Here is a 20,277-nt window from a genome sequence, read left to right as displayed (position 1 = left end):
AAGAATACTGGAGCGGATTGCCGCTTCCTTCTCCAGGGGATGCTCCCGACCCAGGGATTGAACCCACGTCTCATGCGTCTCCTTCATTGGCAGGCAGATTCTTTACCACTGTGCCACCTGGGATAACTAAGGGGATGGTTACGGGAGATATCAGTCCTACTCAGATGGTGGTTGAAGGGGTCCTAGAGCAGAATGGTGTGGTAAAATCAAGGGGAGCATGTGTTCTTGCTGGTGATGGCTCTGTTCAGGGTGCTGCTGCTGCTGCTAAAGGAGATGAGGATGCTAGTGATGAAGAGTAGGATGGTGTTGGTAAGAGAGGATTAAACAAGGGAAAGAGTAGTTGTCAGCCTTAGTCTATCACCACATCCTATCAAGGCAACCCCTCTTGATTAAAAAGATAATCTATTCACTTCCCCACCTAGTCCCAGCTGCCACCACCGAGGCCTGACCATCCAAACACCTCTTGTGCTTCTATTGTTGAGTTGCTCCTAACTGGCTTCCTTTCTTTCTGTGCTGTCTCTCTACAGTCTCTGCTCCACAATAAAATCGGTAGGGAGAGTGAGATTTTAAAAAATGTAAATTACAACTTTTCACCTACTCTTCTCAAAACTGACCAGGAGCCGAGACTAGAAACCAGACTCCCTTTTATTGACGGATAGTTGATTTACAATGTGGACTTTTAAAATTTTTATTTATTTCTAATCGGAGTCTAGTTGCTTTACAATATTGCGTTGGTTTCTACCATACATCAACATGGATTAACCACAGGGACACATACGTCCCCTCCCTCTGGAGCCTCCCTCCCACCTCCCACCCCATCCCACCCCTCGAGGTTGTCACAGAGCACAGGGTTTGAGCTCCCTGCATCACAGAGCAAATTTCCACTGGCTTTCTAATTTTGCATTTGGAAGTGTATTAATATATGTTTCCATGCTATGCTCTCAATTCGTCGCACCCTCTCCTTCCCCGACTGTGTCCAAATCTGTTCCCTATGTCTGTGTCTCCACTAAGTGTCAGTCACTCAGTCATGTCCAACTCTGTGCCACCCCCATGGACATGCTGCCTTGCAAATAGGTTCATCAGTACCATCTTTCTAGATTCCATATATGTGCATTAATATACATCATTTGTTTTTCTCCCTGACTTACTTTACTCTGTATAATAGGCTCTAGGTTCATCCACCTCATTAGAACTGGCTCAAATGCCTTCCTTTTCATGGCTGAGTAATATTCCATTATACATATATATATATATATACATATATATATATTTATACACCAAACTTCTTTATCCATTCATCTGTTGCTTCCACGTACAGTATTTTCTTAATTTCTGCTCTACAGCAAAATGGTTCAGTTACACACACACCCACATTCTTCTTTCTTTTTCATTGTGGTTTATCATAGGATACTGAATATAGTTCCCCGTACTATGCAGTTGGACCTTGTTGATTATCTATTAAAGAATTTTTATATAAAAAACTGATGTCTTTTTTCTGTGTAGCGAGCCTAGAAAAATCAACTGAAGGGGGAGATTTTGGAGAAAGAGTGGTTGAAGCTGGAGGGAGGGGCTATTGAGGATGACCTGCCAATAGGACAGGTGCGAGCTGTCCTTCCTAATCCCCCCGACCCCTCACCCCCTTTGTGGGAAGACCGCCCTCCGCCCCCGCACCACCCTGCCCGTTTCTCTGTGCCTGGGCGCCGCGCACAGAGGAGAGCGCGTCCACTGAGCCCAGAGCTGTGGGAAGGGCGTCGGAGGGCAGACTCCCTGAGCTGGGGGTGGGCGGTGGGGTCGCGGGGCAGGGCTGGGAGGAACGGCAGACGCCCGGCAGAGCCGCGAACAGCTGGGATGCGAGGGGAGTGCGGGACCGGATAGGTGGGAGGTCTGCGAGCCATTGAGGAGCGGGAGCGAAAGGGTGCGCCGGGCTGCGAGTGTGGATCGAGGTGGGGTTTTAGATCGTGATGGGGTCTGAGCGGGGAGGCGGTGCAGTCCCAGCCTGCAGGTGAGGGGCTGAGGGGCGGAGCCAGGGGCGGAGGGAGGGATCGAGGTCCCGAGGACCCAGTTCTGGCTCCCAGAACCGGGGCGCGCGAGCTGCGGGCGCGGGGAGCTGCGGGCGGCAGGCGGGGTCGCGGCTCCGCGATGCGGGTGCACCTGGGCGCGCTGGCCGGCGCGGCGGCGCTGACCGGCGCGCTCAGCTTCGTGCTTCTGGCGGCGGCCATCGGCACCGACTTCTGGTACATCATCGACACCGAGCGCCTGGAGCGGGGCGGCCCGGGGGCGCGGGGCCCGGCGGGGGCCGCCAACCGCAGCCAGCTCGAGCCTCTGAGCTCGCACTCCGGCCTCTGGCGGACCTGCCGGGGTAAGGGGGCACCCGGGGAGCCCGGGCGGTGGCCGGACCTGTTGCTTGGCGCGCACTCGGCTCTCAAGCCTCGGAGCCCGCGAAACGCGAGGTCCGGGGCCGGACGGGAGGTGGCCCGGGGTCCTGGGGCTGCCATCGCCCCTATAAAGAGATGCCCCGCTCAGCCCACCGCTGCTCCGCGCCCCCGCACCCCCCGGGTGGGACGTCCAGGAGGGACGTGGGGACGAAGGCGCGGGCCGGTCTGAACCCCCGGGGATCCATCCCCCCACGCCCACCGATTCCTCTGCCCCACCCAGTCCAGAGCCCGTGTGCGCCGCTGATGAACCCCTTCTGGCAGGAGAACGTGACCGTCAGCGACTCGAGCCGACAACTTCTCAGTGAGTCCGGGAAGGGCGAGATGGGGAGCGGAACCCGGGGCTGGACGCCAGTTTGGGAGGTTTTATCCGAACAGGGGGCGGGGGCCCTGCGGAGGAGAGGGCGGCCGAGGTGGCCTCTGACATGGGCAGGAGCGGGGGAAGGGGTATAGGAGAAGGCGGCGGGACCCGCTGGCTCCACGCGTGAAGTTGTGTGGTTGGGGATTCATTCGACAAACGTTGGCCGCAGGCTTTCGGTGCGCGGGGCAGCGGGTTGCTGCGCTCCAAGCCCCAGGCAGAGCGCTTAGGGGGCGCAGAGGCTAGCGGGCGAGACCGAGGGGCAAGTGCGCAGTTCCATTTCAGAGTGGCAAGCAGCACGGGGGAGGGTGACTCGGAGCCCGAGGAGACACCTTAACCAGCCTGGGGAGCTGCCTGGCACACCCCATGGTCAGCCGTCGCTGCATCCTCGCTGTTGAGGACCAGCGCTTGGCAGCACCACCCAGGATGCAGCAAATATTGGCTGAACGATCCAAGAGAGGAAAGCCAGGAGGCAAAGGACAGCTCCGCATCGCCAGGGGCCTTGTGTCTGTTGTTCCTGGCTGACTTCCCAGTGCCTGGCACGGTGCTCCGAAGTCAGAAAAGCCGGCAGGATATGAGGACAGAATTCGGGAGAGCAAAGGGGCTGAATGAACACTGGAGGGAGGGGGGAAAAATCAGAGTCATAGTTCAGTTCACCTGCGGCCAGGCCTGGAGCTGAACGCTTTCCATTTCAGCCTTCATTTAATCCCCACAGCCTTCCTACAAAGTTCTTGTCATCTCCATCCTAATTACTTTCGCAAAGAGGAAACACGCGTAGTGAGAGGTGCCATGCAAAGGAAATGATAAGGAAATGAGAACGGAGTTCCAGACCTTGAAAAGTATGGGCAGCTTTTGATAGACTTACTGAGGGTTGGGGATGGGACTCTCAGAACAAAGACAAGTCCCTGGCATGGCCCACGAGGGCTGCCAGGGCCCCTCTTCAGCTCCACTCTCCCCTTTGCTCTTTCCTCTCCGGCTGTGTTGGCCATGCACCAGTTCCTGGAAGGTGCCGCGTCTCCTCCTGCCACAGGGACTTTGCACACGCCATTGCCTCCACTTTGAGTCTCCCTGCTCCCATCCTTCCAGCCTGACTTAGTTCCTACTCACAGTACAGGTTGTGTGACATTTTTAGAGTTAAAAGCTGACCCCCTCATTAAACAAGCTCCATGCCAGCAGGGACCATGTCTCTCTTGTCACAGCTGGAATTTAGCACAGATTTTTTAGTATTTAGCACAGAGCCTGGGCTTCCCAGGTGGTGCTAGCAGTAAAGAACCTGCTTGCCAATGCAGGAGATGCAGGTTTGATCCCTGGGTGGGGAAGATCCCCTGGAGGAGGGCATGGCAACACACTCCCAGTACTCTTGGCTGGAGAATCTCATGGACAGAGGAGTTGGGCGGGCTACAGTCCATAGTGTCACAGAGTCAGACACAACTGAAGTGACTTAGCACACACAGCATTGGCACAGAGTAGCCCACGAGCCAAGGTTGGCTGAGCAGGGTGAGAGTGAATGCAAACTATATTTTAGAGGTGGAACTCAATCCGTGTTTGTTGAATGAATAAATGCGTACATGAGTGAACCGGACTGCTTCTCTGAAGTCCACTGGTGTGCTGGCAAATGCTTAACAATTGGCTCTCTGGGGGAGGGGAGCATCTTGGTTTGTGGCATTTGCCAACCTCTGTGGAGTAAATATTCCCACTGCGGTCAATTTCAAGCTGTCTACATTATGTCAACTGGTTCTGCATATTCCTGAAAACTTAACAGTTGACTGATTCAATGGACATGAATTGGAGCAAACTCTGGGAGATGGTGGAGGACAGAGGAGCCTGGTGTGCTCCAGTCCCTGCGGTCACAAGAGCAAGACAGGATTTAGCAATAGAACAACTCTGATATAATCCAGCTCCAGTACACCGTGGGCTGCCCTTGTAGCCCAGTTGGTAAAGAACGTGCCTGTAATGCGGGAGACCCGGGTTCAATTCCTGGGTCAGAAAGATGCCCTGGAGAAGGAAATGGCAGTCCACTCCAGTATTCTTGTCTGGAGAATTCCATGGACAGAAGAGCCTGGCAGGCTACAGTCCATGGAGTCACAAGAGTCAGACATGACTTAGTGACTAAACCACCACCTGCACACCACTGCGTGAAGTCCCACTGAAGGAAATATCCACTAGATGCTTGGAATGTGAGGGGGGTGGGCATGGAGGAAAGGAAAGGATCTCACAAACTCTGTCCTCAGCTCCAAGTTGCACCAGAAAGACCTCTGGGTGTTCTCAGAGCATTTCAAGCATCATCAGCAATTCCCGTTCAAAACTTCCTATTATGAGTTAGTTAGCAGGCTTCTAAATGGATAGCTCTGGTCCACATAACCAGGAGATGCTGTATCACTTACTACAGCCTTAAAACAAAGTTGGGTGTCCCTTTGCACGTGGAAATTGTGCCTATGCAGCTTATTTATTTATTTAAAACTTAAAAATGTATTTATTTGGCTGCGCCTGGTCTTAGTTGCAACACACAGGATCTTGGGTCTTTGTTGTGGCATGAGGGATCTTTTTAGTTGTGGCATGCAGGATCTAGTTCCCTGGGATCTAACCCTGGATCTAACCAGGGATCGAACCCCGGCCCCCTGCATTGGGAGTGCAGAGTCTTAGCCGCTGGACCAGCAGGGAAGCCCAGCTTATTTTTGTTTATTTGTTTAATCAAGTAAACAAGAGGGCTTTCCCACGGTGGGGGGTTGGGGGAGAGAATAATCAAGAATTTTTGCCCATAAACTGAGGGCTAGAAGTCAAAGCCCAGCTTAGACCTTTACCAGGACCCCTCTGTGATCCCGGGGTTGGTGTCTTAACCTCTCTGAGCCTCAGCTTCCATATTTATTGAAACGAGATAACAAAACCCTAAAGGGGTGTGGGATCAGGATTCCACGAACTAGCTGGATGAAAAAATGGACCTTTACCTGGCACCCGGCTTAGTACCTGTTGTGTGATCTCCCTGTTACATCAAAGAATGATTTGATGTAAACATGCTAGACACATACTAAGTGATCAGTAAACTCTAGTCCTCTGTACCGTTCCTTCCAGCCTCTTTTAGATGCAGTCACATCTGTGGCCCTTTGCTGGGCTGGATGCTGGCCTTCAGCCTACTTATTACATCAGTGGGTACACTGGATGGCTAACCAGTCAGCACTGGTCTGGCCTCTTTGTGAAACTTGATAATGCAGCAGCCCTGCATGGTCCAGGGTTTTGAGAAACAGGCAAAACCCACGTCCACAGGCTGTGCATCTGTTCACCCTCTGCCCCAGGTCTACACCCCGGCTTCACTGCCAACCAGGCATGTTGTTGTTATTTAGTCGCTCAGTCGTGTTGACGCTTTGTGACTCCATGGCCTGCACCACGCCAGGCTTCCCTGTCCTTCGGTATCTCCCAGAGTTTGCTCAGACTCATGTCCATTGACTCAGGGATGCCATCTAACCATTTCATTCTCTGTCATCCCTTCTCCTGCCCTCAATCTTTCCCAGCGTCAGGGTCTTTTCCAGTGAGTCGGCTCTTCACATCAGGTGGTCAAAGTAGTGGAGCTTCAGCTTCAGTGTCAGTCCTTCCAATGAATAATCAAGGTTGATTTCCTTTAGAATTGCCTGGTTTCATCTCCTTGCTGTCCAAGGACTCTCAGGAGTCCTCTCCAGCACCACAATTTGAAAGCATTGATTCTTCAGTGCTCAGCCTTCTTTATGGTTCAGCTCTCACATCCGTACATGATGGCTTTGGGCAAATTCCTCTACCTCTCTGAGTCTCAGTTCCCTCATGGGCAAATTGAAGATAACTCTCATCTCTCCTTATAAGAACAGTCGAGGCTGAAATGAGAGAGTGTATTTCAAGAGCCTCCTGCAGTAAGAGCCTCCTGGCCCTGTAAGTGTACCCCGAGTGTTAGCTGCTCTTACTAGCATTGTCTCATCAGAGAGGAGGCTGGCCCTTCAGACCTCGTGCTCACTGAAAATCAGCCCCAGAGACAGCTTTTTCCCAGAAACTCTTTATCCCCAGAAAGAGTTCTGAATGCTGGCCAAGTTCTTTTATTGCACAAAGAGGCCGTGTTCCTTTTCGGACCTGCAGAAGAGTCAGAGAGGATGAAGACCAAGTGAAGCTGCATGCTCTGTGAGTCAGCCTTCTAGACAGACCCCCTCCTGAGGGTGTATGGGAAGAACCATTGATTTTTCCTCCAAGAAAACCCATGCGGGCAGCTTACTTCTGTACCCAGTAAAACTCCACCTTGCTTGGATATTTTACCTTCTTGATTAGCTCTGGGGATGTCAAGGGTTTGCTTCCCTGGCTAGGGACTGGGAATTTTTTTTTGGCAGAGAGAGGCAATCTTCAAATTCAGCACAGTTTATTATTATTACTTTTATATTTTAGAAATATTTTCTTGGCCCTGCTGCATGGCATGTGGGGTATTAGTTCCCTGACCAGGGATTTGCCCTTTGCATTGGAGGCTCAGCGTCTTAACCACTGGACTGCCAGGGAAGTCCCAGCCCAGTTTAGATAAAAGAGCCACAGTTTAGAGCCACCCAAGCTAGCTGTATCAGCCTTTTGAAAGTGATGGAAACTCATATCACACTGTGCATGCTAAGTTGCTTCAGTTGTGTCTGACTCTTCGTGATCCTATGGACTGTACCCCACCGGGCTCCTCTGTCCATGGGATTCTCCAGGCATGAATACTGGAGGGGGCTGCCATGTCCTCCTCCAGGGATCTTCCCCACCCAGGGATCGAACTCGCAGCTCCTGCAGCTCCTGCATTGCAGGCAGATTCTTTACTGCTGAGCCACCGGGGAAGCCCCCAAATCATACTGGTTGAAACAAAACACGGAATTCCTGGTCCATGGCGCTGAAAAGATCAAGCCCCCCAGGACCTAAAGAGTTAAACACATTTTTTAATCTTCTTCTCTCTGGGCTTTGCCTCTGGATTCTGCTTTCAACTAAATGCTCTCCAGTCTCAGCAACCAAAATAGGAGACTGTTGCCCAATCATTCTGCAACTCCTGGTAGGTCTCTCATTGGATCAGATCAGATCACATGCCTAGGACTGAGCCAATCAGTATGGCCGAGGACAAGGAGTGTGCTGATTGGCCAGGCTGAGTCATGTGCCTCTCTCAACAAGATGAGGTGGGGTCAGCCTCATCATAGGTAAGGTCCCTCTGACCAGTTCTGTAACTTCTGGCTAGTCATCTGCTTCTATAGATGGGCTGTTTTATAAACAACAAGATCCTGCTGTATAGCACAGGGAACTATATTCCATATCCTGTGATAAACTATAATGGACAAGAATATGAAAAAGAACATATATATATATGATAACTGAGTCACTTTCCTGTACAGCAGTGATTAATGTAACATGGCATCCCACTCCAGTACTTTTGCCTGGAGAATTCCATGGACTGAGGAGCCTAGTGGGCTATGGTCCATGGATTCGAATAGAGTTGGACACGACTGAGCGACTTCACTTTTCACTTTCAATGAAAAATAAGTTAAAAAAATAAATGGGTTGCTTTGAGATGAAATGAGGTCATATAAGCAAAGCTTCCAGCATAGTTGTTTTAGTCGCTCAGAGATGGCGAAGAATCCAGCTTAGGTTACCTAAAACAGGAGGGGAATTGCATCTTCTGCGTTTAAGTCATGTTATCTCCCTGAGCCTCAGGCTTCTCATCTGTAAAATGGGGCTTTGTTGTTGTTGTTCAGCTGCAAAGTTGTGTCCGACTCTTGTGACCCCTTGGACTGCAGCATGCCAGGCTTCCCTGTCCTTCACTGTCTCCCAGAGTTTGCTCAAGCTCATGTCCATTGAGTCCATGATGCCTCATCCTCTGTCGTCCCCTTTTCCTCCTGCTCTAAAATGGGGGTAATCATTGCAAACTCCTTTTTTTTTTTTTTTTTTTACTTAATGCTGGGGATAAAACATGGTGAGACTGGTGGGGTGCTTGCCGCCTACAGCTTAGTGTCTAATGCAGCAGGCAGATCACAAACACCTGGTGAGCAGTGAATAAATAAACTAAAATGGCTTCAAACAGTAGTAGCTGTAACAAAGGAAATAAAACAGGGGCATGGAGTAAAGGGAGGTGGGACCCCTTTCTGTGGAGTGGTGAAGAGCAGTAAAAATAACAGTCAGTGCTTACAGAGCAGGTGCTGGGTGCCAGACCCTGTCCTGAGGTCTTCACATGTTTCCATCCATTTAATCTCCACAACAGTCCCATGAGGCAGGCACTGTGATTTATCCTCACTTTTCAAATGAGGAAACCAAGGCATGGAGAGGCTGGGTAAGTGACCAAAGTTTGCACAGTAACTGGATTATCTGGGATTTGAACACAGGCAGTTTCTACTCTCTTAGAATGATGCTACACTGAGGGTAATTTCAGTATAATGTGAGGGTGCTGAGACCGGAAGAAAAATTCCTAGCCTGTTCCTTGGGTTCGGAACCCCGCTCTTCTCCACTGCCTGCAGTAGGAGCTCAACACTCGAGAACTAAGATTACCATGTAGAATTAATAATACTAATAATGTTGACAGGTCATTTTTTCATCAAGAGCAAATAGGTACCCAGGTGCAAGAGATTTTTTTGATTCAGAAATGCTTTGTTGCAAAGGAAAAGCAAACCCTGAGAAAAGCCAAGATGTTCACGCCAAGAATAACTTCGTGAACGATCCATTATCGCACTGTTCAAAGAATAGCTTGATGGGCAGAGCAGGCTTCCGGAATGTTTGCGAGGTCAGAAAGCCCCAGGGTAGTTAAGAAGTAATAGTCTTTCTGTTATGAAGAGCAGAGAGGTGTGTGCGTGCTCAGTCATGTCCGACTCTTTGTGACCTATGGACTGTAGCCCACCAGGCTGCTCTATCCATGGGATTCTCCAGGCAAGAATACGGGAGTGGGTTGCCATGCCCTTCTCCAGAGAATTTTCCCAACCCAAGGGTCTAGCCTGCATCTCCTGCATTGCAGGCAGTTTTTTTTTGTTTTTTTTTTTTTGTTTTGTTTTTTTGTTTTTTACCATTGAGCCATCGGAGAAGCTAAAAGAGCAGAACGGTATCATTCTCAAACATCAAAAGTGCTAGCAAAAGAAGAAAGTCTCAGGAACCATTTCCTAAAGGGGAAAACGTCACTATCTTTAGTTTCAAACCTTGTCAGTGTGACTTGCAGGTCCTCAGGGACATTCAATCCTATTTTACCTGGTAAGGAAGTGAATTTTCTTTTCTTTTTCTTTTTTGGTGAATTTTTGAATCTGTTGTCGCTAGAACGTGGCTCCTTGGAGGACCGGGACTGCACCTTTGTCGTCTTCCTGATCACCAACACGATTATTAGTATCATTTTAAACAACTGTATTTATTTATGGCTCTTCCGGGTCTTCAGCGCTGCCCAGGGCTTTGCTCTAGTTTCGGCGAGAGGGCTTCTCCCTGCCGGGGCTTCTCTTGTTGTGGAGCACAGGCTCTAGGGTGCTCGGGCTTCAGTAGTTGAGGCTCCCAGGCCGTAGCTGCTCCATGGCACGTGGGGTCTTCCTGGTCCAGGGATCACGTCCGTGTCTCCTACATTGGCAGGTAGACTCTTTACCACTGAGTCACCAGGAGGGCCGATGATTAATTCTAGATGGTAATCTTAGCTCTCCGGGGTTGTGCTCCTACTGTAAACACTGTAGTGGATTGGGTTCATTGAGTCTTTTGCTTTTGCCACGCAGCACGTGGAATCTTATTTCCTAGACCAGGGATCAAACTCAGGCTCCTGCATTGGAAGCGCAGGGGTCTTAGCCACTGGACCACCGGGGAAGTCCCAATGCTGGAGTGGACTGAAGGGTATCACCCTCCAGAAAAATGTGACCATGTCCTCACAGATCCTAGTACCCCGGAATGGGACCTCATTTGGAAAAAAACATCTTTGTCGATATAGTTAAGGCTCTCAAGATCACTGTGGACTAACCTACATCCTATGACAAGTGTCCTCGTAAGAAAAAGAGAATCGCAGAGAAGAGACAAGAAGGTCATAGGAAGATGGAGGTGGACATCAGAAGGATGCTGCCACCAACCAAGGAATGCCAAGCCTTGTCAGCAACCACCAGAGGCTGGAAGAGGCAGGAAGGAGTCTTCCCCAGAGCCTCTGGAGGGACCAAGTTCCTGCTGACACCTTGATTTTAGACTTAGAGCCTCCAGCACTGTGAGAGAATAAATTCCTCCTGCTTTTAAGACATCTGCTGTTGTTGCTCAGTTGCTAAGTCAAGTCTCTTTTCGACCCCGTGGACTACAGCACGCCAGGCTCCTCTGTCCTTCACTATCTCCCAGATTTTGCTCAAACTCATATCCAGTGAGTTCGTGATGCCATCCAACCATCTCATCCCCTGCTGCCCCCTTCTCCTTTTGCCTTCAATCTTTCCCAGCATCAGGGTCTGTTCCAACAAGTCAGCTCTTTGCATCAGGTGGCCAAAGGATTGGAGCTTCAGCTTCAGTCCTTCCAGTGAATATTCAGGGTTGGTTTCCTTTAGGACTGACTGGTTGGATCGCCTTGCTGTCCAAGGGGCTCTCAAGAATTTTCTCCCGTACCCCACTTTGACAGCATCAATTCTTCAGTGCTCAGCTTTCTTTATGATCCAACTCTCACATCCATACATGACACCTAGTTTGTAGTAATTTATGATGTCGGCTCTAGGTAATTAAAACAGCCATCTCAGCTATAGAAGTGGCCACCTTGTTTTTTTTTTCCACATTATCACGCTCATGTCCTTTCTGACACTCAGTCTGTAATCATCCCCTTTATTTTCCTGAGAGTCTGTCTCCTTCCTGGACTGTGATCTCTGTGAGGCCAGAGACCTTGTCCCCTGCTGATGCCCAGGCTCTATGGGGGCCTTAGACATTCATTTCTGAATGAGATGTACCTGGAGATGGGGACCTTTCCAAGTAGAACAGAACTCAGAATCAATATTTATGTCCCCAGACAGCAGTCCTGAAAATAAAAAACTAACAGAAGACCAAGGCACATTAAAAAAAAAAAGTACTAAACCAAATTTCAGCAGGAAATGTTACAATTCTCCCAGGGGGAGAACTGTTCTCGTCCAGATATTTAATTGAACATGTACAGGAACTCAGCCGGCAGTGTGTCTGGGGAGCTCACACGTGGGGCTGCAGGGACGAATCAACTCCGGGAAACCTCATTAATTTCTAAATGAGAAATGATTTCATTTCTCAGCTAGTGTGTGGAGGCAGTGGCATGCAGCAGACAGATCTTAACAGAACCCGGTTTTCACACCAGCTGTTGTGCTTCCTTGTCCAAGATCTTTCCTTGAGAAAGGAAGGAAGGAAAAGAGGGAGGGAGCAAAGGAGGAAAGACCCCAAGTCCCCGTCCCCTGGAATCACGTTTTGTCCTGTGACAGCCCCAGGAAGGAGATGGGCCTTGTCTCCTTGACTCGCCAAGGCTGCTGGCATTTAGGGGCTTGCAGGCCAAGGGGTGTGATACAGGGGAAGGCAGACCGGATGATCACCTTCATCATCTGTACGGTTGGTGGGGTCATGGTTGATTTAATCCGGGCTCTATGGGCCTCTCCATTTCCTCCATGCACATTGTCCTTGTGGTAACACAGCGAGCCGCATCTCATGACCTCCAGGTCAGGGACGTGAAAACGGAGCTTCTGAGGAATGAAGTGACTCACAAGAGACACGCAGTCTGGGGACAGAGCAGGGGGAGGGGATGGACGGGCGGCTCTTTCTCTGGCTTCCCCCTCTTCTCTCCTGCTCAATCCTCGCCCCCCCCCCAACCTGTCACTGTTCAGCCTCCCGTGGCTGGGAAGGGAGAGGGGGGCATGGCTGGGCAGACCCTTCCGGATATGAACTCAGGCATCTTCTCTGGCGGTGTTCCCTGCTGGTCCATCTCTCACATCCATACATGGCTACTGGGAAAACCATAGCCTTGACTAGACGGGCCTTTGTCGGCAAAGTAATGTCTCTGCTTTTTAATACGCTGTCTAGGTTGGTCATCGCTTTTCTTCCAAGAAGCAAGCATCTTTTAAGGTCACGTCTGCAGTCACCATCTGCAGTGATTTTGGAGCCCAAGGAAATGAAGTCTGGACGTGAACTTGGGAGCCTTCTTTCAACCCCCTACACCCCTCTGCTGGCTACTCTCAATAGAGCGACCAGAGCAACCTGTAGAAACCGAAGTGAAAGTCTGTGTCTCTCATGCCTCAAGACAGGCTGGTGGCCTCCGTCTCAATCAGTGCTGTGCTTAGTCGCTCAGTCCTGTCTGGCTCTTGGTGACCCCATGGACTGTAGCCTGGGAGGCTCCTCTGTCCGTGGGAATTTTCCAGGGAAGAATACTGGAGTGGGTTGCCATGCCCTCCTCCAGGGGATCTTCCCAACCCAGGGATGGAACCCAGGTCTCCTGCATTGCAGGTGGAATCTTTACCGTCTGAGCCACCAGGGAAGCCCTCTCATTCGGAGAGAAATGAAAAATCTTCCCGATGGCTCCGGAGCCCCGAGCCCCACGCGAGCTTCTCTGAACGATCTCCCCTCCCCACATCCTCACTCTCCCTCCCCTCAGCCACCCTGGCTGGCTCTCCCGGAGGAAGCCCCGCCGGGCACACCCCCTCCCATCTCTGACTCCTCCCTGCTCTCTGCTCTGATGTCACTTCCGCAGTAGAGCCGCTGCCCTGCCGGCTTCTCAGCGTTGTTCACGCCCTTCCCCGTGCGTTTGTCACCGTTTCTCAGCTTCATCACTTGTTCACTGCTGACCCCACACGGCAGGAGCCTTGGTGAATTTGCTTATGCGTCTGCCAATCTAGGGACAGAGCCTGGCACCCAGCACGTACTAGGTACTTACGCAGCACAAAGCCTGGCATAACTGAGCTTCAATAACCATAGCTTCCCAGGTGGCTCTAGCGGTAAAGAACCCGCCTGTCAGGGCAGGAGACACAAGAGACGCAGGTTCCATCGTTGGGTCAGGAGATGCCGTGGAGGAGGGCACAGGAATCCACTCCAGTATTCTCGCCTGGAGGATCCCATGGACAGAGGAGCCGGCGGGCTACAGTTCACAGGGTCAGACACGATTGAAGTGACTTAGCACAGCATATTAATCATATTCTTATCATGGCTTTTTAAAATAATTTTGTTTACTTATTTAGGCTGTGCTGGGTTTGTTGCTGCTTGGACTTTTCTCTAGTGGAGGTTCCAGGGCTTCTCTTGTTTCGGAGCACAGGCTTCAGTAGTCACAGCTCCTGGGCTCCAGAGCACAGTCTCAGTAGTTGCAGGGCGTGGGTTTAGCTGCTCTGCAGTATGTGGGATCTTCCCAGATCAGGGATCAAACCTGTTTGCCCCCGCCGTTAGCAGGCAGGTTCTTTACCCCTGAGCCACCAGGAAGCCCAGATCATCATCATTACCGGCAGTAGCAGTGGCAATTCCCCGCCTCCCCCCAGCGTTTGGGTGCTGGTCACAGGAAGTGCTCGGTAGGTGTTTGTTGATTGACTGAAGGATGTTAGTAACTGCCTCCTTCTGTCTCCCCTAAGCCATGCATGGGACGTTCGTGATTCTGCTGCCGCTCAGCCTGATCCTCATGGTTTTCGGGGGCATGACGGGCTTTCTGAGCTTCCTCCTGCGAGCCTCCTGCCTCCTCCTGCTCACGGGGACCCTCTTCCTCTTTGGAGGTAGGTGCCTGGCTGGCATGGGGCCCCGGGTGCCAGGAAGGGCCGTGCATGATCCCCCAGAAGGAAGGAGGGTGGGGGAGACCGCATCCCCTCTGGGGCTCGGTTTGCCCCGCTGTGATCTCCTAGCTGGAAGGGATGAACAGGTTTCCTGCCCAGGGTCCCTGGGTCTGTGGTCCCAGGAGAGAAGCCTGAGGGTGAGAGCAGGTTCTGAGAATCGTTTTCACTGTTTCATAAAAGAAGCTGAGTCCCGAGAGCTTCAGGGTTAGGGTCACAGGCTGGCGGGAGACCCTTGCTGTCTCATGCACACCTGCCATCCTGATACAATGCTTTGCTTTGATTGATTAAAATCAGGCAAGTCAGGCAATGGCTGGGTTTCAAAGATGGGATCTAGCACTTGCTGCTGCTGCTAAGTCGCTTCAGTTGTGTCCGACTCTGTGCGACCCCATAGATGGCAGCGCACCAGGCTCCCCCGTCCCTGGGAGTCTCCAGGCAAGAACACTGGAGTGGTTGCCATTTCCTTCTCCAATGCATGAAAATGAAAAGTGAAAGTGAAGTTGCTCAGTCCTGTCCAGCTCTTAGCGACCCCATGGACTGCAGCCCACCAGGCTCTTCCATCCATGGGATTTTCCAGGCAAGAGTACTGGAATGGGGCGCCATTGCCTTCTCCGGGAGCTTTATAGCCTCCTGCTTATTTACTTACTGGCCGCACTGCATGGCTTATGGGGTCAGTTAGTTCCCTGACTAAGGACTGAATCTGAGCCCTTGGCAGTGAAAGTGTGGAGTCCTAACCACTGGGCCACTAGGGAATTTTCCTGGGTCATTTGAAACGGTCCTTAAGAAAGAACAAGAACAGGGACTTCCCTGGCGGTCCAGCGGCCAAGCCTTCATGCTCTCCATGCAGGGGACCTGCCTCTGTCCCTGCTCAGGGAACTAGACCCCACATGCTGCAGCTAAACACCCTGCACAGTCACAGAAGCAACACAAAACAAGAACGGGGATGACACACACAATCAAATCCATGGAGGGGACGGCAAGGATGACACACACACTCGGAATCCACGGAGGGAGCGGCAGAGTAGTGTCTGGAGGGGAGAATACCATAGGCTCCCTTCCATTCTCTGTAATGTTATTAAGAATATCGGCATTAACGGTTTGCCCAGTGATGAATTCTCCAAACGGCGCCTCCCCAGGAGAAGTCTCCATCTCTGATTTGCCACGAAACCAGGCAATATAGCGCTTGACATGTGGCAGGTGCCAGCGTGGAGCTGAGATGTAGACCGAGGCTAATGTGTTTAAATAGCCCCCCGGGACCACTGACTGTGAGACTGGACAGCGGGCCCTAATCACACAGGGACAGGGACTGGCCGTGTGCAGGGTGCTGTTCTGGGTGCTGGGGAGTCCAGGGCGGACCCCTTGGGGCTCACACTGAGGCAGATGGACATTAGCTGGTTCACAAACAGATGCAAAATGCCAGTTCTGACCTGGGCAGTGATGGAGTGCCATGAGGCGCTGTGAAACCATGGGAGGGGGTGGTTTGGCCAGCTGTAGGGTGCGGGGGATAGCATCCAGGAATTGACATGAGCTGCGATAGACGGGGGCTTCCCAGGGGGCTCAGTGGTAAAGAATCCAGCTGCCAACTTGGGGGAGACCTGGGTTCCATCCCTGGGTCGGGAAGACCCCCTGGAGGAGGACATGGCAACCCACTCCAGGATTCTTGCCTGGAGAGCCCATGGACAGAGGGGACACGCACACTCACAGGTGAAAGATGGATGGGGAGGAGCTACCAGTGGCAGGAGGGGGGGTACAGAGGACAGGCAGCAGAGGGAAGGAGGGTGGTGCTGGGTGTCTGTGGGGGTCCGCCAGCTCTCCTCTGTCCACTGCAGCCCTGGTGACCCTCGCCGGCATCAGCGTCTACATCGCTTACTCGGCCGCCGCCTTCCAGGAGGCTCTGTGTCTCCTGCAGGAGAAGACGCTGCTGGACCAGGTGGACATCCGCTTTGGCTGGTCCCTGGCCCTGGGCTGGGTCAGCTGCGTCGCCGAGCTGCTCACCGGGGCCACCTTCCTGGCGGCGGCCCGCGTGCTCAGCCTGAGACAGCGGCAGGACCAGGCCATCTGAATTCGGGCGGGCTCTGGCTTGAGGGTGGAGGGAGCGGCTTGGACTGGAGGGGCCGGTGCTCAGGGACACCATCCTGGTGGGCTGCGGCTTCCCCTTGGTCTGAGGCCACCACCAGAGGGCTGCTGTGGGCTGAGCTCCGGGCCTGGTGGTCGAGTTAGCGCTGCCTGGCGTGGGGGATGCTGTGTCCAGGCACCTGTGTGTCTGTGGCCTGGAGGAGCCCGAACCCGTGAGACCACACAAAGCGCCCCCTCGGTCACTGCAGCCTCTGTGCACTGCCTCTGGCTTCGCTGCATCCTCACACCTGCCCTTTGGATGAGTCTCTCTGTTAAGAAAATGGAGGACCAGAGAGGTTAGGTAACTGTTAGAAAAACACAGGAAGCTACAGGCATATTCTCCGACAGCGCAGCTTCTCTGGGTGGTTCCTGCTGGCTGGCTGCAGCCTGGATCCTGTGTGTGGAGGCGGCTGCATCTCAGACACTGGGCTTCAGGCTTCCCCGTGACCTGGGGCCAGGCAGGAGGCCCTGTGGGGAACCGGGGGGAAGACCGCAGAGACGTGGGCTCCTCAACAGCCAGGTGGTGGATGTGTCCTGCCTCACCTGCTTCAGCCAGGCTCATGCTCACCTGGTTCCTTACAGGCTTTGTTGGTACGATGATTCTCCTGCCTGCAATTCGGGAGACCTGGGTTCCACCCCTGAGTCAGGAAGATCCCCTGGAGGAGGGCATGGCACCCCACTCCAGTATTCTTGCCTTGGAGAATCCCATGGACAGAGGAGCCTGGTGGGCTACAGTCCATGGGTCGCAAAGAGTCAGACACGACTGAAGTGACTTAGCAGCATAGCAGCTCTGTGACCGGAGGTGGAAGGTGTTTTCTCGGCATGGCCCCGGCGGGTCTGGCTGGGGGCCTGTGCCCACCTCCGTGGCCCCATTGGCACTGAACGCTCTTCAGAGAAGACTCGGGTCCTTTGGGGTGAAAATCACTGTAGTCTGGTTTTTTCTTGTGTGGTGGGGAGGTTCAGTCTAGAATAGGGAGCTGGGAGGCCCCCGAGGAGTTGGTCAATGGCTAGAGTGATCTCTGGGGACTGATCATAACTCTTCCTCCCTCCTCCAGAAAGTTCCATTCCTCTTTCCTCCTGATATTCTGGCCCGTGGGGATGGGGGCCCCAGAGTGGCTGTGTGTCTGAACTCCCCCGGGGCAGTGCTGCTCACACGTCAGTCCACCGGGAGTCCAGGCCCACTTGGGGTCTCTGAGTCGGTGGGTCTGGGTGGGGCTCATTTCTAAGCAGTTTCCAGGTGCTGCAGACACTCCTGGGCTGGGACCACCCTTTGTATCACACTGACCTGGGGAGTTTGTAAAGTGTCAGGGCTGGCTTTCGCCTTGCTGCCCATTAGAATCACGAGGCCTGATGCTGGGGTTCAACCTCTGCTCTGACGGTCTCCGGGTCGGGGGTGGGGAGGAGGCAGCCTAGGTGTTGATAATTGTGAACCTCTTCTGATGACTCAACATCAGCTAAGGTTGAGAACCTGCTTCTGTAAGATTCTGAGTCATGAGATGTGAGGAGGGCCGGGGAGCTGCAGGTTTAAGAAACTCCCCAGGAGGGACTTCCCTGGTGGTCCAGTGGTTAAGACTCTGTGCTTCCAGTGCAGGGGTGTGGATTCGATCCCTGGTCTCAGAACTAAGATCCCACCTGCTGCATGGCATGGCTAAAAACAAAATAAAATACCTGTTACAGAAACTCCGCAGGAAGGGCTGACGGTTCCGGTCTGGGGCCCCCTGGTGTGGACATAAGATGAGAACACTAAGACCAACTGCATAACGTCGTCATCCTCACCATGACATCACTCTACCATGACATCATTACTTTTGCCACGACGTCACTGCCTACACTGTGATGTCCTCCCCCTCACCGTAGCATGGCCATCATCGTGAAGTAGGGCATCCTTAGTAGGGCATGGTCGTCGTCACGGCTGACACCCATTGAGTCATTGCTTACTCTGCCCCCGCATTGTCCAGTGAACCCATCAATCAGTCATTCAGCAAACCTCCGAGGGCCGGCCGTTTATGCTAGGAACTAGGGGCGGTGACCCCACCAGAGCGAGCCCTTGCTCCCTGAGTTGCCACACGGTTGAGGACAGAGGCAGGTGAAATACATGGCTGATGGTACTGACTATGGAGATGTGCGAAGTGCGTACAGGTCAGAACTGAGGGGCAGATGGGCTAAGCTGGGAGAGAGTGGTCACTCAGTCGTGTCCGACTTGTTGTGACCTCATGGACTATACAGTCCATGGAATTCTCCGGGCCAGAATATTGGAGCTGGTCAGCTTTCCCTCCTCTGGGGGATCCTCCCAACCCAGGGATCAAACCCAGGTCTCCCTAGCCACCAGGGAAGCCCAAGAATACTGGAGTGGGTAGCCTATCTCTTCTCCAATGGATCTTCCCAACCCAGGAATCGAACTGAGGTCTCCCTGTTGCAGGCGGATTCTGTACCAGCTGAGCTTCCAGGGAAGCCCAAGCTAAGGAGAGAAAGGGGGTACAATTGGGACTGAAATTCATATCTACCTGATTCCAGCGCACTTCTGGGTTCAAATCATTGCTGCTGCTTCCCTTTCTGTCTAGTCTGAAAAAGTGCAAATAAAGTGGATTGGTCACAAGACCTCGTGGCAGTGGGTGAGTGCATTTCCAAAAATCAGTTTCTAGTCTGGGGAGAAAGATGAAAAAGTTTTCACAAAGCGGGAGCAAACTGTGATAGTGAGAGGGCGGTCTCTGCTGCTACCTGCTGGTCATACTGGGGAACTGCACTAGAGGCTAGCCTTGATATTCAAATCAAACCAAGGACATTTGTTCTCAGCCTTTCAGTGGGTTAAACACTCACGGCAGGGGTTCTTCACTGGGGGAGATTCGCCGCTCCCTCTCCACTTGGGGCCTTTGGGGGTGTCTGGAGACATTTCTGGTTGTCATTCCTGGGGACGGGTGCGTGCTATCTCCAGTGGGTGGAGATCAGGGCCGCTATTCAACTTTCACAGGGCACGGGATGCCCTCCAAACAAGAAAGATATCTAGTCCCACTTGTCAAAGTGCCGAGTGTGAGAAACCCGGCTACGGGAATGAAAAGGAATAAGGACAAAGAGAGGGCACCTGTGTTCTCAAGGAACTGACTACACAGTTGTAAAGGATCTCATTCATTCAATAAACACTTACCAAATGCCTGTTATGTCCCGAAAACTGTGCTGGGGTCTGAGAATGCGTCTGTGGGCATGGATGACAAGATCCCTGGCATTACATGGAAACCGACGGCGCATATGAGAACCAGCAGGGCATATGAGAAACTCACGAGGTGAAGAAAACAGGGTCATGAGATGGAAGGTGCTGGGGGGGCTACTCTTGGAAGGACAGTCAGGAAGGGCCTCTGGGAGGAGGCGGCATTTGTGCAGACTCAGATGAGAAGCCCTCCATGTGGGAAATAGCCGACCAGGCAGGTGTCGGCATGTACAAAGGCCCTGAGGTGGGAACAGGCTTAGGTGTTTGAGGGAGGGAAGGAAGGCGTGTTGGGGGATGGCGGTAGGAGGTGAAGTTAGAGAGGGGAGGAGGAGGCAGAGGAAGAGGGCTGGGGGTTCCTCTGGTCCATGGTAAGGAGGTTCTTCGTGGTTGAGCTGTGTTTGGGATTCTGTCCTATCGGATCCCATTCCCTTTGATTCCATCCCTATTTTGAACATATTTTCAGTGTTTTGGCCGCATGGTGCA

General features: G+C 52.5%; 1 protein-coding gene across 2 annotated transcripts; it reads left to right on the top strand.

Annotated features, from left to right (window-relative positions):
- The first annotated feature begins 2,073 nt into the window (after positions 1-2,073).
- On the top strand, positions 2,074-19,862 carry TMEM114 (transmembrane protein 114). Of its 2 annotated transcripts, XM_027961742.3 has the most exons (4): positions 2,074-2,359; positions 2,656-2,736; positions 14,286-14,423; positions 16,307-19,862. In XM_027961742.3, exons 1-4 carry the CDS (start codon positions 2,140-2,142, stop codon positions 16,537-16,539), a joined length of 672 nt encoding a protein of 223 aa, XP_027817543.1. In that variant the 5' UTR covers positions 2,074-2,139; the 3' UTR covers positions 16,540-19,862. The 2 variants fall into 2 exon arrangements, with proteins under 2 accessions (XP_027817543.1, XP_060262059.1); XM_060406076.1 differs by lacking the exons at positions 14,286-14,423; positions 16,307-19,862 and adding an exon at positions 10,482-10,987.
- The last annotated feature ends 415 nt before the right edge of the window (positions 19,863-20,277 follow it).

Source organism: Ovis aries, chromosome 24, assembly GCF_016772045.2.
Source record: "Ovis aries strain OAR_USU_Benz2616 breed Rambouillet chromosome 24, ARS-UI_Ramb_v3.0, whole genome shotgun sequence".
Classification (NCBI taxonomy): domain Eukaryota; kingdom Metazoa; phylum Chordata; class Mammalia; order Artiodactyla; family Bovidae; genus Ovis; species Ovis aries.
This window is presented reverse-complemented; position numbering and strand designations above follow the sequence as displayed.

What these genes read in the sequence shown, in the direction of transcription:
- TMEM114 (XM_027961742.3), top strand. Translation starts at nt 2,140, where the DNA reads ATGCGGGTGCACCTGGGCGCGCTGGCCGGCGCGGCGGCGCTGACCGGC. An exon ending in CCTCTGGCGGACCTGCCGGG is followed by an intron (nt 2,360 to 2,655) that starts GTAAGGGGGCAC and finishes TGCCCCACCCAG; the next exon opens with TCCAGAGCCCGTGTGCGCCG. An exon ending in GACCCTCTTCCTCTTTGGAG is followed by an intron (nt 14,424 to 16,306) that starts GTAGGTGCCTGG and finishes TGTCCACTGCAG; the next exon opens with CCCTGGTGACCCTCGCCGGC.